The sequence below is a fragment of the Nyctereutes procyonoides genome, unplaced genomic scaffold (assembly GCF_905146905.1).
Source record: "Nyctereutes procyonoides isolate TBG_1078 unplaced genomic scaffold, NYPRO_anot_genome, whole genome shotgun sequence".
NCBI lineage: Eukaryota > Metazoa > Chordata > Mammalia > Carnivora > Canidae > Nyctereutes > Nyctereutes procyonoides.
This window is the reverse complement of record NW_026575042.1, coordinates 32,924,079-32,950,138: the sequence shown is the minus strand read 5'-3', so window position 1 is coordinate 32,950,138 and position 26,060 is coordinate 32,924,079. Positions and strand designations below refer to the sequence as shown.

Sequence of the window (26,060 nt, the reverse complement as noted above, 5' to 3'; positions counted from 1 at the left end):
TGTGGAGAATTTAAAGCAATAATCATAAGGATACTCACTGGACTTGTGAAAAGAAGACCTCAGTGAGACTCTTACCACAAAGATAAAAGAGTTAAAAAAGGATCAGAGATGAAGAATGCAATAAATGATATTGGAAATAAGCTCGATGCAATGAACAGTAGGATGGAAGGAGCAGAGGAACAAATTAGTGAACCAAGAAGAAAAAATGATGGAAAATAATGAAGCTGAACAAAAGAGAAAAAAAAATTATGCAACATGAAAATAGACTTAGGGAACTCAGTGACTCTGTCAAACTTAATGATATTTGTATTACAGGAGTCCCAGAAGAGAAAGAGAGAGAAAAGGGTGCAGAACACTTACTTCAAGAAATAGCACAGAAAATTCCCTAAGCTGGGGGAAGGAAGCAAACATCCAGATCCAGGAGGCACAAACTCCCATCAAAATCAACAAAAGCAGGCCAGTGCCAAGCCACACTGTAATTAAATTTGCAAAACAGAAATAAAGAAAAAAAATCTTAGGGACCCTGGGTGGTTCAATCAGTTAAGCAAATGACTGTTGATCTCAGTTCTGGTCTTGATCTCAGAGTACTGAGTTCAAGCCCTGTGTGGAGCCCACTTAAAAAAAAAGTCTTAAGAGCAATAAGACAAAAGAAGTTCTTAATTTACCAGGGAAAACCCATAAGGTTCACTAGAGATTTCTCAACAGAAACTTGGTAAGCCAGAAGGGCGTGGCATGATATACTCAAAGTGCTGAATGGAAAAAATTTGCATCCAAGAATACTCCATTTAGCAAGGCTATCATTCCAAATAGAAGGAGAGATAAAGTTTCCCAGACAAAAACTAAAGGAGTTGTGACCACTAAACCAGCGCTGCAGGAAATATTAGAGGGGGCCTCTTTTTAGTGTGAAAGACCAAAATGACAAAGACTAGAAAGGAAAAGATAAAACCTCCAGAAACAGCAATTTTATAGGTAATACAATGGCACAAAATTCTTACCTATAAATAATTACTCTGAATGTCAATGGACTAAATGCTCCAAACAAAAGACAGAGGGTGTCAGAATGGATAAAAAAACAAGATCCATCTTTATGCTGCTTACAAGAGACTCATTTTAGACCTAAAGACACCTCTAGATTGAAAATGTGGGGATGGAGAAACAGTTATCATGCAAATGGACATTAAAAGAAAGCTGGAATAGCCATATTTCTATCAAACTAGATTTTAAACCAGAGATTATAACAAGAGATAAAGAAGGGTACTACATCATAATAAAGTGGTCTATCAAAAAAGATCTAACAAATGTAAATATACTGCCAAATTGAGAGCACCCAAATATATAAAACAATAATAAACATAAAAGGAACTCACTAATGATACAGTAATAGTAGGGGACTTTAACACCCCACTTATATCATTGGACAGATCATCTAAGCAGAAAATCAACAGAGAAACAATGGTTTTGAATGATACACTGGACCAGATGGACTTAACAGATACATTCAGAACACTCCACCCTGAAGCAGCAGAATACACATTCTTTTCAAGGGCGAAAGGCTACATTCTCTAGGACAGATCACATACTAGGTTACAAATCAGGTACCAACAAGTACAAAAAGACTGAGATCACACCATGTATATTTTCTAATCACAATACCATGAAATTTAAAGTTAATCATAAGAAAAAATATGGAAACATAACAAATACATGGAGGTTAAAGTATATCTTACTCAATCCGAGGACCCTGGTATCATGACCTGAGCCACAGACAGATGCTTAACCAACCAAGCTACCCACACATTCTGTTCAAGTTCTCTCTGTTTCAGTTTTGGTAGTTTCTATGTTTCTAGGAATTTATCCATTTCTTCTAGAGTGCCAATTTGTTGGCATATCATTTTTCATAATATTCTCTTACAATCGTATTTTTGTGGTGTTGGTTGTTAGTTTTCCTCTGTCATTGGCAATTTTATTTATTTGGGTCCTCTCTCTTTTTCTTTTTGATAAATCTGGCTAGGGTTTTATCAATTTTTCAATTTTATCAACTTTTTCAAAGAACCAGCTCTTTCAAATAAATAAATTGAAAAAAAAATCTTAAAAAAAAAAAAAGAAAGCTTAATGAGACTGAAAACCAGCAAAGAAATTGAATCAGTAATAAAAAATCTCTTAAGTCCCTGGCCAGATGGCTTCACAGTTCACTGAATTCTACCAAAAATTTAGAGGAGTTAATACCTATTCTTCTCAAACTATTCCAAAAAAAAAAAAAAAAAAAAAAAAAAAGAAGGAAAACTTCCAAACTTATTCTACAAGGTCAGCATTACTCTAATTCCAAAACTAGAAAAACAGCCCCCTAAAAAAAGAGAATATCTGTGATGAATAGGAATGTAAAAATTCTCAACTAGGTACTAGCAAATCAAATCCAACAGTACACTAAAAGTAATCATTCACCACGATCAAGTGGGATTTATTCCTGGGTTGCAAGGAATAAATTTGCAAATCAATCAACGGGATATACCACATTAATAAAAGAAGGGACAAGAACCATATGAGCCTCTCAATAAATGCAGAAAAGCATTTGACAAAGTATAGCATCCCTTCTTGATAAAAAGCCTCAACATAGTAGGGATAAAGGGAACATCCTCAACATAATAAAGGCCATATATGAAAAACCCAAGCTAGTATCATCCTCATGGAGAAAAACTGAGAGCTTTTCCTCTACAGTCAGGAATAAGAAAGGGATGTCCACTCTTACCACCGTTATTTAACAGTGTTATTTAACAGTGGTAAGAGTGCTAGAAGTCCCAGCTACCGACAAGAAATCAGACAACAAAAAGAAATAAAAGGCATCCAAATTACAAGGAAGAAGTCAAACTTTCACTATTGCAGATGACATGATACCAGGTGGAAAACCCAAAGAGTCCACCAAAATATTGCTAGAATGAATTCATGAATTCAGTAAAGCTGCAAGATACAAAATCAAAACATACAGAAATCTGTTGCATTTCTATATATTGCCAATAATAAAGCAGCAGAAAGAGAAATAGAGAAATCAGTCCCATTTATAACTGCACCAAAAACGGTAAGGTGATACTTAAGAATACACCTAACCAGATACAAGATACAGATAAAAGATCTGTACTCTGAAAACTATAAAACAAGGATAAAAGAAACTGAAGACGACACAGAAATGGAAAGAATTCCACGCTCATTGATTACAAGAAAAATATTGTTAAAATGTCTATACTACCCAAAGCAATCTATACATTTAATGCAATCCATATAAAAATATCACCAGCATTTTTCACAGAGCTAGAAACAAACAATCCTAAAATTTGTATAAAACCACCAACGACCCCAAATAGCCAAAGCAATCTAAAAAAGAAAAGCAAAGCTGGAAGCATCACAATTCCAGACTTCAAGCTATATTACAAAGTTGTAGTGATCAAGACAGTATGGTACTGACACAAAAACAGGCACATAGATCAGTGGAACAGAATAGAAAATTCAGAAATGAACCCACAACTATATGGTCAATTATTATTTGACAAATTAGGAAAGGATATCCAATGGAAAAGAGTTTCTTCAACAAATGGTGCTGGGAAAACGGGACAGCAACATGCAAAAGAATGAAACTGAGCCGCTTTCTTACACCATACACAAAAACAAACTCAAAATGGATGAAATCTCTAAATGTGAGACAGGAAGGTCCTAATGGAGAACACAGGCAGTAACCTCTCTGACATCAGCCATATCAACTTCTTGCTATGTATGACTCCAGGGACAAGAGAAACAAAAACAAAAATGAACTATTGGGACTTCATCAAGATAAAAAGCTTCTGCATAATGGGGAAACAATCAACAAAACTAAAGGTAATCTATGGAATGGGAGAAGATATTTGCAAGTGACATATCTGATATCTAAAATCTATAAAGAACTTCTAAAACTCAACACCCCAAAAACAACCCAATTAAAAAATGGACAAGAGACATAAACAGACATTTTTCCAAAAAAGACCAAACAGGTAGCCAACAGACACATGGAAAGATGCTCAACTTCATTATCATCAGGGAAATACAAATCCAAACTACTATGAGGTATCACTTCACACCTGTCAGAATGGCCAAAATTAACAACACAAGAAACAACAGGTATTGGCGAGGATGTGGAGAAAGGGGAACTCTCTTGCACTGTTGGTGGGAGTGCAAACTGGTACAGCCATTCTGGAAAACAACATGGAAGTTACTGAAAAAGTTAAAAATAGAACTACCCTATGATCCAGCAATTGTATTACTAAGTATTTACCTAAAGGATAAAAAAAAAAAAACACACTAATTCAAGGGGATACATGCACTCTGATGTTTATAGCAGCATTACCTACAGTAGCTAAATTATGGAAACAGCTCAAATGCCCATCCACTGATGAAAAGATGAAGAAAATGTGATGTACATATACAGTGGAATATTACTTAGCCATAAAAAGAATGAAATCTTGCTATTTGCAATAACATGAATGGAGCTAGAGTGTATTATGTTAAATGAAATAAGTGAGTCAGAGAAAGACAAATACCATACAATTTCACTCATGTGGAATTTATTTTATTTTTTTAAGGATTTTATTTATTTATTCATGAGAAAGAGAGAAAGAGAGAGAGAGAGAGAGAGAGAGAGAGAGAGAGGCAGAGACACAGGCAGAGGGAGAAGCAGGCTCCATGCAGGGAGCCCAATGTGGAACTTGATCCCACGTCTCCAGGATCGGGCCTTGGACTGAAGGCAGCGCTAAACCACTGAGCCACCTGGGCTGCCCTCTCATGTGGAATTTAAAAAACAAAACAAGGAGGGAAAAAAAGAGGCAAACCAAAAAACAGATTCAACTGTACAGAATAAACTGATGGTACCAGAGGGGGAGCTGAGTGAGGGATTGGTTGAAATAGATGATGGGGATTAAAGAGTGCACTTGCTGTGATGAGCAGTGGGTACTGTAGTGAAGTGTTGAATCACTATATCGTACACCTGACAATCGTATTATCCTGTATGTTAATTAACTGGAATTAAATAAAAACTTTTAAAAAATCCTATTTTTGGGTTACTGTCAATTCCTTCCCCAATGTATGTTAATATCTGCTTCACTATTTACATATTATCCTATGTTAGGTACATTGATATTTATAGTTGTTATATTGTTATTGGATTGATTCCTCCCTTTATCATTATGTAATGCCCTCTTCAGTTGTCTCCTGTTACAGTTTTTTTTTTTTTTTTAAGAGAGAGAGAGACGTGTGTATAGGTGTGTGTATGGGGAGCTGGGGAAGAGGGAGAGAATTGTAAGCAAACTTGACACTAAGTGCAGAGCCCAATGTGGGGCTCAATCTCATGATCCTGAGATCGTGACCTAGGCCGAAATCAAGTCAGATGCTTAAACAGCTGAGCCAGTCAGGTGCCCCATAGTCTTTGTTTTAAGTCTATTTTGTCTGATAGGTATGGCTATTCCAGCCTTCCCCCCCGCCCCCCAGCTTTTAGTTTCTATTTGCTTGGGATATTTTTTTCCATCCCTTTACTTACAACTTAATCTCTTGTAGGCAGCATATATGTAGGTCTTGCTTTTTTATCCATTCAGTCACCCAATGCCTTTTGATTGAAGCATTTAGTCCATTTAATTATTGACAGTTATGTACTCTCTTTGTTTCTATGTTTTAGGTTAATCAGCTACATCTCCGGGTTTGAAGAAGTGGCCTTATGTAGAAGGCATCCTGTGGGGCCCAGAAGCGAAATCTCCCCTGGTCACAAGAACCAGGTTCTCCAGGGGTGACTGTGTGTAGGTTGCATGTTACTTCCTTCTGTGGCTGGGTGACAACTGCTGTGGGCAGGGCTGCCCCTGACCTCCTGGGTAGGAGTAGTTTTTGGAGAGTGTGGGTCCCAGCCAAGACTGCACACAGGTGTAATGTGGTGGGAACTGCTTTGGAGGTGGGTACCAGTCCTAGCTTAGGGTGCCTGCTGGGTGTGGCAGGTTGGGAGCCACTTTGGAGGGGGCCTGCTGGGGCAGGTTTGCAAGGAAACGATGGAATGGGGTCAGTGGTGCTGGCAAAGAAGATGGAAAGTGTCAGAACTGGCACCTACCCACACCGGGCCAGCTAGGTAGGAGGGCAAGAAAAATGGAGCCTGCCAGTGCTTCCATACCTGGATACAGTTCCTACTTCTTATTGGTCCAACATCATGTTCCGTGGGCATTCAAAGGAGAACTAAAGTTAAATGGACTTTCTTTTCTTACTCTCCATCAGTTGTTTGTAATCACGCTATTCTTCGGTTTGCTTCAAGCTTAGATCATGACTGTTTTATAAAGCTTTTTTTTTTTTCCAGCTTTCTTGGAGTTTCAAATTGCTTTTATTTTTTAAAAAAAGATTTTTATTTATTTGAGAGAGAGAGCGAGAGCATGCACAAGTGGGGAGTAGAGGGAGAGGGAGAAGCAGACTCCTGGCTGAGCAGGGAGCACAAAGTTGGGGTCGATTCCAGGACCCTGAGGATCATGACCTGAGCTAAAGGTAGATGCTTAACTAAGCCACCCAGGTGCCTCTCGAATTGCCTTTTTTTTTTTTTTAGAACTTGTTCATATAGAATGCTGTGCTATAAAACATACCCTCCAGTTTCCCTGTTCTCAAATATAATAGTACTGCATGGAATAATTCCTCCTCTCCCTATTCCCCTTTATGAAGAACCTCTAGAGAAATCCCATCACCTCTTCTATTCTGGACTGGCTGTTCTTCAGTTGCCATCTAAGGTCTTCCTTACACTGATTCTCACTGGTTGAATCCACTATTCTATGGATCTCATGTATTCCTCTTTGTTAGGTTTACTTCATTTTTTAAAAGATTGATTGAGTGATTGATTGATTTAGAGAGAAAGCACTTGTATGTAAGTGCGGGGGAAGGGCAATCCCAAGCAGACTCAACTCCTCACTGAGCAGTGAGCCTGGTGGTGTGGGGCTCCATTCCACAACCCAGAGATCATGACCTGAGCCTAAACCAAGAGTCAGACACTTAATCAACTGTGCCACCCAGGTACCCCTTGTTTTACTTAATTCGATATATATTCAAGTAACTAAGAAAATAGGGAGATAAACTTTCTGAGTTTTTAAATGTCTTTATTCTAACCTCATATCTGACTGATAGCTTGCCAGGATATTGGAAATCTGACTTCAAATCCATTTCCCTAGAGTTAATAATGAGAATCTAATACCACCCCAATTTCTGTTGTTATTAAAGGGACCTGGTTTTTCTCTCTGGAAGCTTTTAGTATTTGTTTTTATTGATTTTTTTTTAAATTTTGAGATGACATGTTTGTTTCTTTTACTTGGCTTTTTTCGATCAAAAGACTTGTATTATGTATTATTTCTTTACTTCTGTGGGCAGGACTGGAGGGAGCATAAGAGGCTAGGGGGAGTGTCAAGTTCTATTTTTGTTTATTTGCTGGTTACACAGGCATGTTGTGTTTCCCCCACAGAGAGAAACAGGGATCCCAAGGAATCTTACTGGGTTCTAGTTCTTTGTACCCATCTTATCATCCCAATCTAATTCTCTCCATTTTGTAATTATTTCTGTGATTTCTTTCTCTCCCTTCTTTCTTCTCCAGACTCCAGTTAGTTGTTGAAATTTTTGAATTGGCCCTTTATGTCTCCTCTTTCCCTTTCTCCTTAGCTTTCTCTCCTTCCCTGTGAGATGTCCTAAACTTTAGTTTTCAGGACTTATGACGAAATTTTAAATTTTGGTAAATTTAACTTTTTTTTTTTTAAAGTAGGCTCCACTCCCAGCATGGAGCCCAGTGTGGGGCTTAAACTCACAACCCTGAGATCAAGACTTGAGTTGAGATTAAGAGTCAGACACTTAACTGACTAAACCACCCAGGACTCCTCTACATTTTAAAATGCTAACAACTCTTTCTGGTTAGCTTTCTGTTTTCATAACATTCTATTCTTATTATATAATCTCTCTGAATATAATAATGTTTATAAAGACTTTATTTTTTAGAACAATAAAGAAAAATTGAGAAGACAATACAGAGTTCCCATATGCCCTACATTATATTAGCATTTGTTATAATAAGTCAACATTGATACATTATTATCATGTATGAGAGACATGTATGAGAAACAATACTTTATTCACATTTACTTAGATTCTGCCTAATAACCTTTTTCTGTTCCAGGATCCTACCCAGGATCTCATATTCCATTTAGCTGTCATATCTCCTTAGGCTCTTTTTGGCTTTAACAATTTTGCAAACTTTGTTTCTGATAACCTTGATAGTTTTGAGGAGTACTGGCCAGGTACTGTCTAGGGTGTTTCTCTACTGAAATTTGTCTTAGCATGCTTTATGGTTTGTTATTTTGTTTATGCTTTTGAGTAAATGCCAGGATGCACTTTACTTTTGGGAACCAAGTAGGAAGTCAACTGGTCCCTTGTTCTATATACCAACCTTCAATGAATCCTCATTTCTAATACTTCCCATCAGAACTGCCAACCCTGAGTTTATTGCTACTCTGGGATCCTGCTGAGAGAATAGAGAAGAGTAGCTCACTTCTCTACTGTGGCCCATATACAGCCCCTCATTTTGGGTTGTGATTTCCTTAGCCTGCTTCTACTTTCTATCTTATAGAAATTGGAAATCATTTTTTTTCTATCCCTCTCTACCATTCCATTCATTTTCATGTGTTTATTTCCTTTAAATTCCTATACTTTAAGTTCAGAGAAGTTTGGGACAGAATGAGAGAACAATGTATCTATTCAGTCTGTCAACTTTTACCTGAAGACTGCACAAGTCTACTTGTTCAAGAAAAAGAAAATTTCTCCTAATAAATGACGTATAAATGTCTTCCAAGTCATAATTACAGTTTTGTTATTGTTTGTAATTATCTTGATATGGGTTTAATTTATATTCCTGTCAGAGGTTTTATTAAAGATTCTAATAAAACTCAGTCAGGAATAGGGTACCCAGAGAAAAAAGAAGTCACTGATATAAACCTTTCATGAAGAGACTATGTGGAGAGTCATGGGCAGGTTAAAGGAAAACACGAAGGAATGATGAGGCACCAGGAACAAGCAACAAAAGGATACCCTTACAATCCCTAGAGCCAGAGGGACTAGGAACTACAGAGAACAAACTGGTGGTTGCCAGAAGGGACATGGGTGGGGGATGGGTAAAACAGATAAAGAGACTTAAGGCTACATTTATCATGATGAGCATTGAGTATACAATTGTTGAATCACTGTACCGTCCACCTGAAACTAATAGAACACTGTATGTTAACTACAGTGGAATTAAAATGAAAAAAAATGAGTAAAAAAATCAATAAAATCATACAGCTTATAACAACAATAAGAACCTGATGTTTTAGTGGCAATACAGTTCAAATATTAAATACTTATGATGTGACAAAACATAAGTAGGAATATATAATGTTGGTGGTACCTGGGTGGCTCAGTTGGTTGGATGTCTGCCTTGGGCTCAGGTCATGATCTTAGTGTCCTGGGATTGAGCCCCGTGTCTAGCCCTATGTTGGGCTCCCTGCCCAGCCCTTCTTCCCCCCTCATGCTCCCTCTCTCAAATAAATGAAAAAAACAAACAAATAAATAAAATCTAAAAAAAAAAGGAATATGTAACATCGGACATTATTATGCATAATGATCCTAATTAAATGTAAAGAACTACAAAGAGTTCTCATTCTCATGAATACTTTTTAAAGGGGAACAATAACATGTAGCACATGAGTCTAAAGATAATTAGGACCATTATGCAAGTTAAGACAAGTCTGAAGACTATGAATGTAAAATAAATAATAACCAAACATGGAAATTTATTACTGTAATTAAAAATCTATGTCATACTGTATTACACATAGAATAGTGGTAACCATTAGGTTTCAGTGACTGGGAGCATCAAGAGCTCTGGGAATACTGGTGAGGTTTGTTTCTTGATCTTGGTGCTGGTTACACAGATGTACTCACATTGAGAAAATTCATTGATTGGTGGCTACACTTATGATTTGTGTTTTTTTGTGTGTATGTGTCCTATTTCAACCAAAAAAAAATTTACCAAAAGTGACAGTAGCCATGAATACAACAAAAACAAAAACAAAAAAACTATGTCAATGTATTTTTATGTCCTTCTTCAGGCATCCTCACTAACAAGTCAACAAGCATTTACTAGAACAGCTAAAACAATGATAAGCATTCAACAGACTTGAAAGACAGACCTTAGCTTCAAGGAATTTGTGATCTGCTTAGGAAAACCAAATATTTAGGGATGCCTGGGTGGCTCAGTGGTTGAGCGACTACCTTTGGCTTAGGGTGTGATCCTGGGGTCCAGGATCAAGCCCCACACTGGGCTCCTTGCAGGGAGCCTGCTTCTCCCTCTGTCTGTGTCTCTGCCTCTCTCTCTGTCTCTCATGAATAAATAAAATCTTAAAAAAAACCCCAAATATTTAGAAATGAAATTAAGAATATTAACAAGTAACATATCAGGCTATGAAGAATGCTACTGTAAGAACAGATCCAGTATTGGTAAGTACCTGAATTTTACTGGAAAGCCTACATATAAACATATAAAATATTTATATCTATATATATGTAAGTATAGATATACTCCCCAATTGGGCTCTTTCTGTTGGGATAGGTCAGCTAGGCCAAGTAGACCAAATGTCTGGTTTCAGAAAGTGTTTCAGTGTTTGCCATGGTTGGGCAAGGGGGAGTACCCCCTCCTTTGCTTCAATGGGAGTAGCCCTGTTTTATCCATTTTATACTATGGGTTCTATGTTTTCATTGAACAAAAGGATTTCATTGTTAAAACGAGTTTAAAAACCACTTTTCTACAAATCCGACTTCTAGATTTATGTATCTTATCTTACAGTGAAAAAAAAATTAAAAACCTCAAACTCTAAAAATAAAACCCATTTTTAGAAGGAAATGAAGATTACCTGAAGTAAAGGGATAAAATCCTCCTGTTCTAGAGAGTTGCAGCTGGGCTTTGCTAGCAGACAGATAAACTTAGAGGCGTCATCATGATGGTCATTCAGCAACCTATAAAAGAGACAACCGCTTAGAAAGACAGCTACTGTGAACAATATCTATAATATCAACAGTTGGTAATTGCAGCCTGAACTGAAGGCCGTTTAGATCCAGAATCAAGGTCTCTCTTTCCAATGATTAAAAAAAAGGGAGTTTTTATATGTTCTTGATTTTGTCAAAGGGACACCTCAATAAAAGCTCAACAACAAAATGTCTTATTTTTGTAAAATGCTTCTGTGGTTGATACCACAGTCAGCTGCACTAGTGTGGGTAAAAATACACCTGAGGGAGAATGTCCATTCAGGTTTAGCACAGGACATCCAGACCCAGAACTCCAGAGCTACCCACTAGCTATCCAGGAGAGAATACATCAGTTGAACTACAATGCACCACATAAAATAAAAACTTCTGTTTGTCCAGGTTGGCAGATATATTCAGGGCCAACCAGATAGGATTCTTCTCAAATTAGATTTTGAAGGACCAGGCTGGAAAAAAAAGAATGAATGCCATTTTAAGTCTTTAAGTTCTAAGAATTCCTCATGTCCAGCTAAATTACTGAACATTTCCACTTAGTAACTATACTCTGATAAGAAAGTCAAAATATCAAAAACCAAATTAAAAAATCTTCCTTCCAAAGTCAGTCCTTTTCACGGACATCTATTTTTGTTAAAAGTGGTACCATCCTGAGTTATCTGAGCTTGCAATTTTGAAGTCATTTTAAACTTATTTCTCTTCCTATTTTCTCCACATCCAATTGGTTTCCACATTTTCTTATTTTTTTTTCTTTATTCATTTATTGAATGCTAATTGTGTGCCACGTGCTGTGTCTGGCCTTGAAGATACCTGGGATACAAAGAAAATAAGACACAGTCATGTGCTCTGTAAGGAGCTTACAGTCTAGTGAGAGAGCTATACCAGTAAGATTATACTACTGTGACGGCCACAACAGAATAAGCATGGGTGTCACAGAAGGACATAGGAAGGCAGTGAGATTCCCTAAAAAGGTGAAGTGGGAAAGAAGGACTTTGTGGGTCAAGAGGGTTACATGTACTAATGTCTGGTGTGAGAGTGCATGGAATGTTCTGGCACTTACAGACGTAGGGATGGTAAGAGAAGGGGACAGGAGCATGTAGAATTGGATCTTCCTCCTCAGCAAAGAATTAGATTACAGAGCAAACAGAAGAGCTCAGATTGAGGCTAGACTGTATTCTTTTATAAGCTGTTCAGTGATTAGTAATTCACATGTGACCTCTTAGTTTGCAAACAATAATCACAAAAGTTGAAATGTGTAATTTGGAGAAGAGACTGTGAAGCCATTATTTTAGCCTACTTTTCGTATATGTTCTGAGGTTCTCACATACAGAGAGTTACTTGGAGGGGGACCATTTCTACCCCAACCGACCCTCACTCCCTAGTGGCTTCTACTAGGTTCCACTTAAGGTGCTGTCTTTGCTTATCTTACAAGGATTTTAGCTGCCTAGTAATCATTGTCAGACTGGGAGCTTTTTAAATTTAATTTATTATTATTATTATTTAATTGTAAGTTTGCTTTCCAATAATTCGTTACCGGGATATACAAATATATTTGGTTTTCACATTCTTTTATTTTATTTTATTTTATTTTATTTTATTTTATTTTATTTTATTTTATTTTATTTATTTATTCATGAGAGACAGAGGGGGGGGCAGAGACACAGGCAGAGGGAGAAGCAGGCTCCATGCACGGAGCCCAACACGGGACTCGATCCCGGGTCCCCAGGATCACGCCCTGGGCCAAAGGCAGGTGCTAAACAGCTGAGCCACCCAGGGATCTCCTTTTATGTTAGGTCAGGGAGCCTGGATTGTAGCCTACTCTGCAAAAGAATTTTAACTTGGACAGTGACACAATCAGATGTGTTTTTCATAAATAACAAGCAAAAATCCAGCCAAGGGCTTGAGCATATGTGGTTACAGTGGGAGACAAAGAGAAAGGGGCAAATCTCATTGAAATGAGAAGGACATGGCAGTTGCTGGGTGTGGAGGGGTGAAAGGAAGGGAGAAGTCCATGATGACTCCTGGTTTCTAGCTTGGATCCCTAAGTGCCTGGAATACAAGATGGGTATACAAGAATCTTAACAAATATCTCCTCAAGATATTTAACAAATATTTCCTCAAGATATTATATAATCCTTTGATTATGTGAGGAAGTCTAAATGCCTATGTTGAGCATATAAGGCCTGGGCAATTAGGTGGGAGTGTGCCTACCTACCTATCTTACTATTTTGCTAAAGGAAACTTCCATTCCAGGCAGCTGGCCTAATCCACCATTCTCAAAGTATGTCATGTACAATCTTGCCTCTGTGCCATTTCTCATGTGATTCTACTCTCCTAGAATACCACCCCTCCCAATTTTGCTATCTGAATGCTGGCTATTCTTTAAGGTCCAGCTAACAACTCACCTCTTCAAAAAGCTTTCTCTCGGAACTAAATTCTTTACTGATTTTTTAAAAAGATTTATTTATTTATTTTTATTTGTGTTAGACATAGAGAGAGAAAGAGGCAGAGACACAGGAGGAGGGAGAAGCAGGCTCCATGCCGGGAGCCCGACGTGGGACTCGATCCCGCGACTCCAGGATCACGCCCTGGGTCAAAGGCAGGCGCCAAACCGCTGAGCCACCCAGGGATCCCTCTTTACTGATTTTTGTACTGCTTAACTTATATGTATTATATATACCATTGTACTGTTAGTTTTATTTCTCTGGCACCAAAAGGGCAGGCACAGTTATAGATAGATCTTTTCTTCCTTAGCACCAGCATAGTGACTTTCACACAGAAGATTCTCAAAAATGTGATCTAACAGATATATACTTAAACTGACTTCATTTGTGATTATTAAAGCTATAGTATAATTTGTATATTAATTCTCCTTATCATTCTTCAGCATATCAAGGCCACTACAGTTAAACAGATATACATTTCAGAAAAAGATGAGTATGTAGTAAGTGCTAGAAAATGGTTAGGATGATCACAATAAAAAGATGGTGAGGTCTTTGGAAAGGAGCACTTTCATAAAGAAAAGAGGACACAGATGAGAGATACGATGAAAATAAAAAGGCAAATCAAGAATGGCTTTTTCCTATGAAAAAGAAAGAAAAGGTGAGTTATGATTTATAAGCCAATAATAGTGGCTGGTGAACTCTATATGGAAGAGAAAAGGAGATAAATAAGAGTTGTGGAAACTGGAGAAAATAAACATAGCTATTCTAAACTAGTATCTTTCAGGGCTCTTACAAAATAATGTCTTGTTAACAGACAAATGAAATGCTAACATTAAAATATAAGAGAAAATAAAGCATAAAGGAACTAGAAAAATATTATTGTTTGAAAGGAGCTCTGTTGCAAAGCTGGTAATCTAGAAGCTCAAAGAAGCTGTGGATCAATGTCTATCCCCTAAAAATGTCCTGACTGTAAGCAAATAGATGTCAGAGTACAGATAGGAAACAGACAACTGAGCAGGGAAGGGATGGAATGTAGAGGCAGGGGAGCAAGAGTCTGTTCAGGTGTTTATCCTCAAACCATTAGGAGGAGGGCTAGGAAGCCTCCTCCCTGTGAGCACTGGGATAGCAGAGAAATTATTTCTTGTTATCCTGTGACTTTTTACATTTGACTTTACTTTTCAAAATTATGTAGAGCCTATTATTGGAACAAGTCAGGTTGTATACGTATATACCAATGTTTTAATTCTGTGTCATTATCTGCCAGGTATTTTTTTGTATTTGAGAGAGCTTAATGTACTATACTTGGGCCCAAGTCATTTTATGTAAAGGGTAAAATTTGTTAAAAATTGCAAAAATAAACACATCTTCTTCAAGGTCAGTATGATAACTCAAACCATCATGCTTAGCTGCTTAGTCTCCCCAGATAGCCATATTAGGTCTCCCTTAAAGCACCCTTGCTTTTAAAAGGCATTTTAAAAACCAAGAAACAGACTCTTAATTATAGAGAACAAATTGATGGTTTCTGGGGCAGAGAGGGTGGGAGATGGGTGAAATAGGTGATAGGGATTCAAGAGTGCACTTGTGATGAGCACCGGGTATTGTATGGAACTGTTGAATTACTGTATTGTACACCTGAAACTACTATTACACTGTATGTTAACTAACTGGAATTTAAATACAAACTCTAAAATAAACTAAAATAAGCATTTTAAGAGCACCAAAAGAAGCTCCCACTAGAGGGCGCTCCAACCATTTTAGTATAGGGCTGTTAAGATTAACGCTTGAATATAGAGACATACATTCACGGAAATTTTTTTCAAATGAGAAAAGACAGGGACAGTTGCCCATGCTATATGACTTCATAAGCAGTTTTCTGTAGTTACCTAAAATGAAGGCTTGTGCTTCATGTCTTTTTTCCCCCTTTTGCTTTTGTAGAAATAGCTTTTCCCTAGAGATAAAATTAAAATAATCCATCTCAATAAAAGAACACAGCTGTTGTGGCCACGGCTGCTGCTCTACCCCACCAACATAAACGTCCACCTGATGTCAGTGACATATAGTCTTAAGACAGAAAAAACCCTGGCTGCTACTCAAATATTATGTAGTTTGCTGCAGGTCAGTCAAGTTGGTTAACAGTTTTCCTTTGCTGTAGTCAGCCTCAGGCTCACAAATGTAGGGTCCTAGAATATTCAAAATTACTTAAAATGTAAGAAGTTACAGTTCTTTCTGGCTCGTATCTCTTATAGAACAGACTACTTCCTTTTTTCAGTCTCCCAGCTTATTCAAAGTTCTCTCTCAAACAACTGTAAGAATCATCTCACTTCTTGCTACTTTCAGAGACTGTTAGATGACTGACAATGCTGATCTCAACAGCTAAAGACACCTCTGACAAGGGCTGTGCAGTATCTCTATTCTTTCTACCCCTGGTACAAACCCAGTTAAGGCCTTTTCAGGTCTGACACACTGGAGTGAAAGAAGCTAGATGAATGAAAGAACGTGTACACATTTCAAGTTCTTGAATTCTGTTACTGTTACATGCTGATTTAAAGTAACAATAATAATAATAGATAATTGGACCACCCAGCTGAAGTCTTGGTTTTACAGGTGGGAAAAGGAGAGGGCTCCCTGCATGGAGCCTGCTTCTCCCTCTGCCTGTGTCTCTGCCTCTCTCTCTGTGTGTGTGTGTGTGTGTGTGTGTGTGTGTCTCATGAATAAATAAATCTTTTTTTTTTTTTAAAGAAGAAATCTCATCAAATTTGAAGATCTTTTTACTGCTTAGAGACTTGTAAGATAAGGACTACAGAAAAAATTTGTGTGTGGTTATAAATAGTTGTGAATCACTAAATTTTACTTGTTGAAATAAAGGGTAAAGGAAAATTAATAAATGAGTAAAATAAGTGACCTTTATAAAGGATGTTGTGAGAACCAGATAATTCTTTGCCTAGTTGCCTAGTCCCAGAGTGACTGCTCATATACTTACTTTCTCCACATGGCAATGAACGACTGTGCGGACACAAATCCTGTCCTCTCTCCCCCGGCAGCCCTGAACATGGGTGCTTTCCAATAGAGAGGACAGCCGCAGAGCTGCAAATAAAACACAGAGACAGTGTAAGCCAAGGGGTGAAAGGTGAAAAGGTGACACAGCCAAACAATGGGCCTTTGTAGCTTTTACACTTCATGTCACAGTGGACAGAGGCAAATATATCAGCTATGGCAGATTCAGAGAGGACAGAGGGGAAACAAGAGGATTACAAGTTTAATGAAGGAAAGGGAAATCCATTTACCTTTTCTCCAAGTTCCTTTATAGTGATGTGTCTTTCCCTTTCCCAACAGTTAAAGCAACCAGTTTGCCTTCCTACCACTCTGACATAGTATATTTTCTACTTTCTAAAAACAAGAATGACTGAATGTCATAGTTGTATATGCCCTTCCTTCCCACTGCAGAAAAATAGAGTCACATTTATTACTTGGTCACTTGGTGTTAATATACTCTCCAACTCATCTCCCTCTCTCTCCTTTGCCTATTACATTATTAAGCCCTTGGGTCAGAAGAATCAGAAGAATCTAGATTGCTCAAGAAAATAGCTATTTACTTAAACAGTTACAATTCAGGTAAAAGATTAAAGATAAAAATAAAAATGCTATCATTTATTTAAACATTAGAAACTACCAGAAATGGGGATCCTTGGGTGGCTCAGCAGTTTAGTGTCTGCCTTCAGCCTGAGGCATGATCCTGGAGTCCTGGGATCGAGTCCCACATGCGGCTCCCCACATGGAGCTTGCTTCTCCCTCTGCATGTGTCTTTGCCTCTCTCTCTCTCTGTGTCTCTCATGAATAAATAAAATCTTAAAGAAAGAAAGAAAGAAAGAAAGAAAGAAAGAAAGAAAGAAAGAAAGAAAGAAAGAAAGAAAGAAACTGCCACAAATGTCTACATCTTCTAAAAGCTTGAGGAGGAACTGGGAATGAATATAAAACTACAATATATAATACATAATACTCTAAAAGGTGTTTTTTCTTTAATAAAAAGCTCTTTCTTTCAATTAATTATACTCTTACAAAAGAGTTCTTACCAAATTTGCCTGCTTTTTCCTAGTAGGAAAATTCTTTCGAGTAATAATAATATCTAAATAATAACAGAGAAATAGCCTCCATATGTTCCCAATTTTGTACATGCATGTAAGACATATTCCCAAACTTGGAATCCTTCAGAGTCACATCTTGTTATTAAGTAGTCTTATTATTCATATTAGACACAGGGTCTGTTGGACCTTCATCATGCTACAAAGGGAAGCATTTCCTTTGGAGGTTGACTAGATGTGAATCCACATGAGGTTCTGGTGAAGCTGCTCCTGGTGTGAGGCCGCAGTGCATGGGAATCCCCACAGAAGTGTGAGGAGCACCTGGTCTGAGGTTATGAGGCTGAGTTACGCTGAGAGAACACCCCAAGGCTGCTGGATTCATGTTGGAGATGAGGATATGGAAGGTAAGATTTGATCCAAGGAAGGTAAGTACAGGGCAGAAATCATAACTGCTCCTGTTGGGGCCACTAAAGCATGTTCTGCAAACAGGGTGGAACTTCAGATTTCTTAAGTCCAGAGGGCAAATACCTCCACTGAGGTCAAGAATGAGGGAAAGGTGTTGCTTAGTAACCAATGGATTTTGTTTATTGGGTAAATTATGATTGCCAAAGTACAAAGCTCACAATTAATATACTTTGGGGTGGTAAACTGTCAAATCCACTTTCCAATCCCAATCCTCCCTTTCATGCAGAATGGTAGTCTGCCAAGAAAATGCTCTTAGATGTGACAGGCTACTGGCAACTGTGAGGAAAGCTTGAAAGAACAGTCTGTATTGTAGAGGTGGGGGTGCAGAGTCCCAAACAGAGAAAGTAAGTACAGGGAGAGATTGGAACTGGCTTGCCAAAGTGCTTAAAACTCCCACCATTATAGTCACTCATGGATTTTTCAGAATTGGAAGGAATCTTCTAGCTCAACCCTGGGAAATGGTCACTAGCCTAAGCTGAAACACTACCAGGGACTGTGTGTTTTTTACCACATTCTGTGGAGCTACTTCCACTATTAGACAGCTTTCCTTCGCTTGGATTATAGTATTTTCTCTAGAAGACTCCTGTTAAAATGCATATGTATCAGCTCCTAAGGAGTAGTAAGTTGGTGAGAGATTGGCACACAAATTTATTATGACTCAAAGGCAAACTCATAAGAGATAAAGTATACAATGGGTATGTTTTAAAATAGATTGGGGGCGCCTCAGTGGCACAGTTGCTTAAGCATTTGACTCCTGATTTCCGCTCAGGTCATGATATCAGAGTTGTGAGATCAAGCCCCACATAGGGCTCTGTGCTCAGCGAGGGGTCTGCTTAAGTCTGTCTCCCCTTCTCCTCTACTTCTCCTCCCACTCTGTCTCTCTCTCAAATAAATAATCTTTTAAAAAATAAAATAAAGTATATTGGAAAGGGCTGGCCTCTTTTTCTCATAGTGGGGCACCCTAAGTAGCCATATGTCAGGCAGCATGAGAGTATTAGCCTTTGGAGAAAATGGCAGAGAAAACAAATGCAATGCAGACATTATAGTTTGGCTATTAAAAAAAAAATGTATGGCTGGCTGTATCTGATTAAAACCAAAGAATTAAGATAAAAGGAGTTAGGAGATAAGAACCTAAAAAAGTAAATGATATTAATCTGAGGGCAACAGAATAGAGACTTTAATACCAGAGCACAGAACAAGCCAGTGTCAAGACTTTTTACAAAGGAAAAGAATGGATGACAAGTGGGGATATGGAGGGAGATACAGAAAATAGGTTTAGGAAACTCAGAGGAGGAGGCAAACGTCAGTCTATGGTAATCAAAGTTGATGGAGTAAGGAAAATTTAACACCTATAATTTGATCTAAGAATCGTCCAACAACATAAAGAATTAAAAGCAAGGTTGTCTAAAGAGTCACACAGGAGGAGATGATTACTTAATACCTGCAATGTTCTTTAACATTTTAAAATGTCTTATGCCTATTATTTCATTTGATCATCACATGATCCCCATGCTGAAGAGGGCAGGTATTTTCAGCCCATTCTGCAGATGAAGAAATATAGGTACTGAGAAGCTGCCTTACACGACACAGAAATGATAGGTCAAGACAGTGCTACCTCAGCCTGAAGAGAGAAGCTGATGGTCTCTGTACAGTTCAGAAGACACTTTCACTCCTCTTCTTCAACTTTCTGCTAAAGGCTAAAACTCCATGGTTGGTCTTCTGGCCCAGAGGACAAATGCTTTTCTTACGGTTTCTCAGTGTATGTTCCTGCACTGCTTTTCGTAGATTCATTCTCTATATTAATTTCTTGTCATCACTTAAAGCTGTGGCAAATAGTACACACTACATATTGAGAACTTAATCAGAAATGGATATTAATCTCTCCAGGGATGTTGGAGGTCAGGGATGAATGAGTTAAACTTCATCAACAGATGCAGATTTCATAAACACAGCGTTTTCTTTGCACTTCAAAAAACAGACCTTAGTATCTACTACAATTGTCACTAAGACTGCAAACTCAAGGTGGTCATCCAAATGGCTTTATAGACTATAAGAACTCAGGGAAGTCTTCATTTATTGCTGCAACCCCCTCTCTTCATTGTCCCTTAATGGCTTTCTTCTCCTTTACCTACAACCAACTTGTTACGAGAATATAAGCACATGCAGTGCAAGTGCTACAGACATGGAGCTCACTGCCTAATGGCAGGGAAGACTGAGCTACATGTAAAAAATAACTGAAAATAGGATTGCTTAGTGAGTGTTAATAGCCATAGCCAAGTAAAAGCTAGATTAAATGGGAATTATCTAAATCCAAGAAATAATTACATAAATTTTTCAAATAAGCAATTTTTAGCTAAACTTGTGGTGAGCACAGTGTAATGTGTAGATGTGTCAAATCACTACATCTTACACCTGAAGCTAATGTCTAACACTACGTGTCAGTTATATATCAACAAAAATATTAATCAAAAAATAAATGATTTTTAAAATGAAGAGGCAAAATGCAATAAAATGTACTGACAGAGTAAGGCAAAACACAACAGTATCAGCCAAGGCACTGTGATACCTACTGAGGTCATTATACACCCATCTTCATTTTTATATGCAATGTTAGTTTTAACTTTTTGGAGGTATGAGCAATTTACCTTGCTGCCTGAGCTGACAATTAAGGTCTAAGAGGAATCAACATAAATGCTTGGTATGTAGGGTTATAATCAAGTATGATTCAGACAAGTTAATCACATACGTATATGTATACCGGCTATTGTGCCACATGATGATTAGGTATTAGCAGTAAATTGCTATATAAATGACAGTTACTATGGCTAAACAAAATTTTCTTTTTAAATTTCTCTACGTTGTCAGCTTCAACACTGGCAGTTTTTCCTGATGTCACATAACAGATTGATGCTCATTACCTGTAAAATAGCAAAGTCTTTCGTCTGACTCCCCAGCATGCAGAGACCCCTATCCTGACCGGACTACACTCTTTTCTACGCTTCCCTTGACCATCTGTGGAGTCCTTAGGTTTTCTTCTTTCTTCTACTGAATCCATGGAATGCTAGAGGGTTACTGAACCATGGAGCAGGGCAGGCCTACCACGGTAGAGGTGGAAGGGACACAGCAGGAGGATGGAGACAAGGCTGTGGAAAGGTAGAACAGGATCCTCAGTCAGGAGGTGGGCATATTCAGAGGAGGAAGGTTGATCTACGGAACTTGTAGTCCAAACAGAACAGACTAGAGGTCTCTGACAGGGAGGCACAAATCACTTGGATTGGCTGTCCAGGTGTGGTATGCCCAGCACACCAGGGAACTACTATGTTCCTGAATCTGGACAGTTTCTCCTTGTCTGCCTGCCTGAAGTAGACCACAGAACTGCTTGTTTCTCTCACACAGACTGTTAGCATGTTAGAAATAACCATTTGGCATTTATGCAGTTAATGTGTTATCTCTAAATGCAGATTAAATTCAGCCTTACTAAATTCTGTCTCCTGGATTTAGATTCATAATTCCACCCCATTCAGACAATTTACCATCTTGGCTCATACAGTTGCCATCTCTCAAAGCTTTTGGTAAGAAAATGCCAATGCCCTGAAAGAACCTGTAATTTATTTGGGTGGATATTGATTGGAAGTTAGCTAATGGCATGTCAGCATATGTTCAGGGGAGATAACACACAGTACAAACAGCACAATGCCCAGAGTTAGAGGACTAGTCTCCTGACATGTGCTGGTTCTATGATTTCAGGTTAAGTACTAATAGGACTTCAGTTTCCTCAAGTCTAAAATAAGATTGGAAATAGGCAGGCTTTTATTTCTTCAATGAGAGTTTGCTTTTCCTTAGAAATATCTAAGAGATCAATAGGCAAGTTTTAAGATAGGGGAGGCGTGAGGGTGAGAATAAAAGAAAGAATTCCTTTTCATTTCCCCTAAAATCACTCTATTTACAAATTATTTAACAGAGTAACAAATGTCTGAATGCATGGGGTCTTAGGAGGTTCCACTTGGTATACTTGCCCACATGCAACATTTAGTAGTACTAAACCCCTCTGCCTCTTGAAGCACAACCTGAAACCACTGCTAAATCCTGAGATATGACTTTATTCTTCAATTTGCATGCAAGATAAAAATAAAACTCAAACAAAACAAAGTACTGCTATAGACGGTGAGCTGGGGCATATTGCTGAGCTGGGGAATGGCATGATCAAACATAACCTGATGCTCATGCTCAGTATTAATTGTTTGAGGAGGAGACTGGAGAGGTAGCATCCAGTTACTGAAGATGTTCAGTAGTCCCAGAATGAAAGGCTAAGATACTAAATTAGAAGCAGTTGGGTATATTGGAAAGTATCAAAGACTTGGTTCCTAGTGGTGAATCCATTTATTTCTGAGTAGAATTAGTATTGAGCTGGCCCAATGATTCCTTGTCTGACTTCAGGGCAGAGTGATGATCAGTGGGTGAGAACAAAAGAAAAAAGACATTTATACTCAATACAAGGGAAATTTTTCTAACACGTTAGGCTATTTAATGATGGAACAGGTTGCTTGGCAAGACAGTGAGCTTCCTGTCACTGAAAGCATTCAAGCAGAGAATCAATTTATGTGTTGATGATGTCATGGATGAAATTCCTATATTAAATGGGAGGATGTACTGGGAGACCATTAAGGTTTTATTCAAACTTATGGAGTTCCATGAAATGGATGACATATCCAAGATGATATAGATGGATCAAATAAATTTTTTCAACATGGGGGAAAAACCTAGCCATGCTTAAAAACAGAAAGCAAAGAGACAGTGAGGAGAGAGAGAGAGATTAGGATTGCCAGAGAAAGAGAGATTATATATCATTTAGTAGTTATATTACCTTTGCAATTTTTCCCATTTCATAGATGTCTGCTTTCTGATCTTCAATATCCATGAAAGCAGTTTCAATTTTGCTTAGAGTCTGTTCATGGTTACTGCAGGCATCTGGGAGTCCTTCGGGAAAGTAGAACTGTGGAATGTTTATGGACAATGGTGCATTCACAACATTATTCACATGAGGAACAGGGGAGAGAGGTCGGGGACTACTTGGAAAGGTGGCTGTAGGTGGAAGTGGCGTTCCAGGTTTCTTTTCTGGTTTATTTTGAATCTGGAAGGAAAATGTGATTATGAAACACAAAAATTCTCAACAGCATATACTTCTTGAAAGTCCTCATCAGTAATAAGTAATAAGAATAGAGAGAGCAGAGATGAAGAAATCACTCTATTACTAGGGTGATAAGTGTGCTTCTAGGGAATGCCTATCCATAAAAAATAAACATATTAATTATCTGTCAATATTCAAATTTAAACAGATTTATGCTTTAAAAATCCTACAGTACATTTTCCCATCAATTATGTTCTAGACATTTAAGAGCAATGTTAGCTGACATATTAAGGAGTATTCAAATGTATTCTTAGTCTGTTGGAATTGGAGTAGTAAATTCTTTCTGAAGACTGTTCATCTTTCTGCACATTTCTACTTCTACTTTGACAGGCAGATAAGAGTAAGTTCTTTTAAAATGCACGGTGTCTTTTCACCTTCTTCTCTCTAGTTTGACTTTGTTTAGGTAAAATCACTGCCAGTCCCTGATGCAGAGAAAGCCTTTGTTAAGAAAATTAAAGCATCTTAGTTTTGGAATGTCTTCTATCAGGTTGATTTACTTGCCCATTGGGGCATGCGATTTTTTCCTATGATACACACTTCTTTCATTTTAGGTACACTCTAATAATAGGCAGGGATCACGGTCATCAATTTCATTGCAGCTAAACTCCCTTCAGAGTTTATTAACTCATTTATAGTTTATATCCTTCCTTTGTCTAAAAAAGATTTCACGTGGTATGCCATAAAGAAACATAAGAAAGGACAGTATAAAGGGGGGACAGGCAGGCAATGAGGAGATTAAGATTATCCGTGATTTAGGGAAAGGGGAGAGGAGGTTCACTAACATTCAGGTAAAAGTCTACTTTACCAATGAAGACTAAATTTAGTTTGGAGATTCCTAGCAGAAAAAGCAAAAAAGATTCCAGAGTTTTAATTTCTTCTCTTAATTTTGATCAAATTATCTATCAAGGCTCATGAGCATGGCACTGTGTTAGATACTACATAAGGTTATCAAAGAGTGACATGACTGTTGATCATCATGAACACAAAATATAACCCAAATGTTAACTTTCCTTAAATAATCTGAATGCCACTCCTAAAGTTTGAACAATGATTTATTTCTAAGTAGTAGATCTGAATATCATATTTCCTTTTGACATATGGGCTCATAACAGATCTTTAAACTCAGGATAAAAATCTTGGCTACCCTTGAAAAACATAAGTATTACAGGAAGATAGCTTCATTCACACAAATATGTGATGAATATGATTTAGTCTTTTGTCACACATGACACATTCTTAGATTAATATCTGACACTAATACATAGAGTCCACTCATATATTAATACTACTGGGGATATAAAGACCAGTTGGTCATACCAAGATTTTGCTGCAATATAAGCATGTCATCCCTATAAAGCAACAGTCAAAGAAAACATGGCACAGAGAAAAGTGAGGCTAATGAATTATGAAAAACGTAAAAGAAAACAGTGATAGCTTACTAGCTCTGTGACCTCAGGAAAATTACTTAACCTTTTAGAATTCAGTAATAAAACAGATTATAACACTTCTTGGAAGGTTGCTGTGAAGATTAAAGGCAATTACAGGACGTAACTAATATAGGTAAAGGGTTCAGAACTGTGCTAGACACAGATATGTCCTTATTTAAGAGCCACAAGGCTAAAGGGTGAGGTTCTTAAAAGGCTAAATATAATTTGGCATGGTCCTTCAGATTCAACAAGAAATAAAAGAATTGTTTACATTTGTAAAACAATTTAAAGTTTACAAACCAATTTTGATTTGACAAATTGATAATCGGTTTGTAAACATTTCTCTCTGCTTTAATGCTAAATCTGTAAATATTATTACATAGTCCCATGAGTCAGTAACAGCAGAAATTGTTCCTAATCTTCTACAGGCCATATAATTCTTCAGGGGCTTTACATTTATATATAATAGGTCATTTATATTAGTGTTATCCCCTTTCTGTTATTCTATGCTGAAACAGGTCTGTGAGACTACAAGTGTACAATCATGAAAATTCTTTTTTTGTTTCCCCAAAATGTTTCCCATGGTGAGACATCCAGGCAGTTATAACAGTAGGACTAAGACCACTGGTGCCAGTGGGGATGAAACCCAATAGTTTAGTGAACACACACAAGCAGAGGTTTAAAGCAAGGCCTTCTATGATAACTCTACACTTTTGCTTCAACAGAAGTAACAAATGAGAACAAACCCTGCTATCTGTCAAAGTTTTTATTTAAATGGGTATTCAATTATATAATCTACTTTGCTTTCCTTAGTGTACCTCTTACCATTAAGCAATTCACTGATAGGAAAGTATTTATCAATTCATTGGTCAATCCCATATTTAACAAAATTGATGTTAATATTTAAAAGGGAAAAGAAAAAATGCATTTATTTTGTACTTTTATATGTTATCAATTTACTTTTCACTGAATTCAATACAAGACACATAATTTAAAGTAGTTTAATAAAGCTGACCTTTATAAATACTATAGAATAAGACAGTTAAATAAAATTTGGCAGATTTACTGGCAAGTTCAGCATCTGCTCATTTTGAATAGAATGGTTTCATTCAAATTGAGAAATAGCATTAAAATAGAACTATTAGGGGAAAATGTCTCAATTCTCCATTTCATTCTCCATTTATTAGCCTATAAATATAGTATCATTTAGTTAGTACCCTTATACTATTATGTCACTGTAGCATTTCCAATATTTGGCCATTTTTTATTTAAAAAAAAAAGCAATTTCATATGGTTCACTCAATCTGAAATCACTCTGAATCAGAATAACTATGAAACTATGGTTTTTACTGGATTCTGGGTGGCCATCACTTGT

At 37.4% G+C, this 26,060-nt stretch overlaps 1 protein-coding gene across 4 annotated transcripts in view; it reads right to left on the bottom strand.

The window, feature by feature from the left end:
- The window catches only part of PPP2R3A (protein phosphatase 2 regulatory subunit B''alpha), a 186,074-nt gene that overhangs the window by 88,730 nt on the left and 71,284 nt on the right, over positions 1-26,060 (bottom strand). For all 4 annotated transcript variants that reach the window (XM_055321224.1, XM_055321223.1, XM_055321225.1 and 1 more), the window contains 3 exons: positions 22,935-23,201; positions 16,507-16,610; positions 10,959-11,061 (listed from right to left, as the gene is read on the bottom strand). In XM_055321224.1, the coding sequence (XP_055177199.1) occupies positions 10,959-11,061; positions 16,507-16,610; positions 22,935-23,201 (474 nt within the window). The remainder of the gene's footprint in view (positions 1-10,958; positions 11,062-16,506; positions 16,611-22,934; positions 23,202-26,060) is intronic.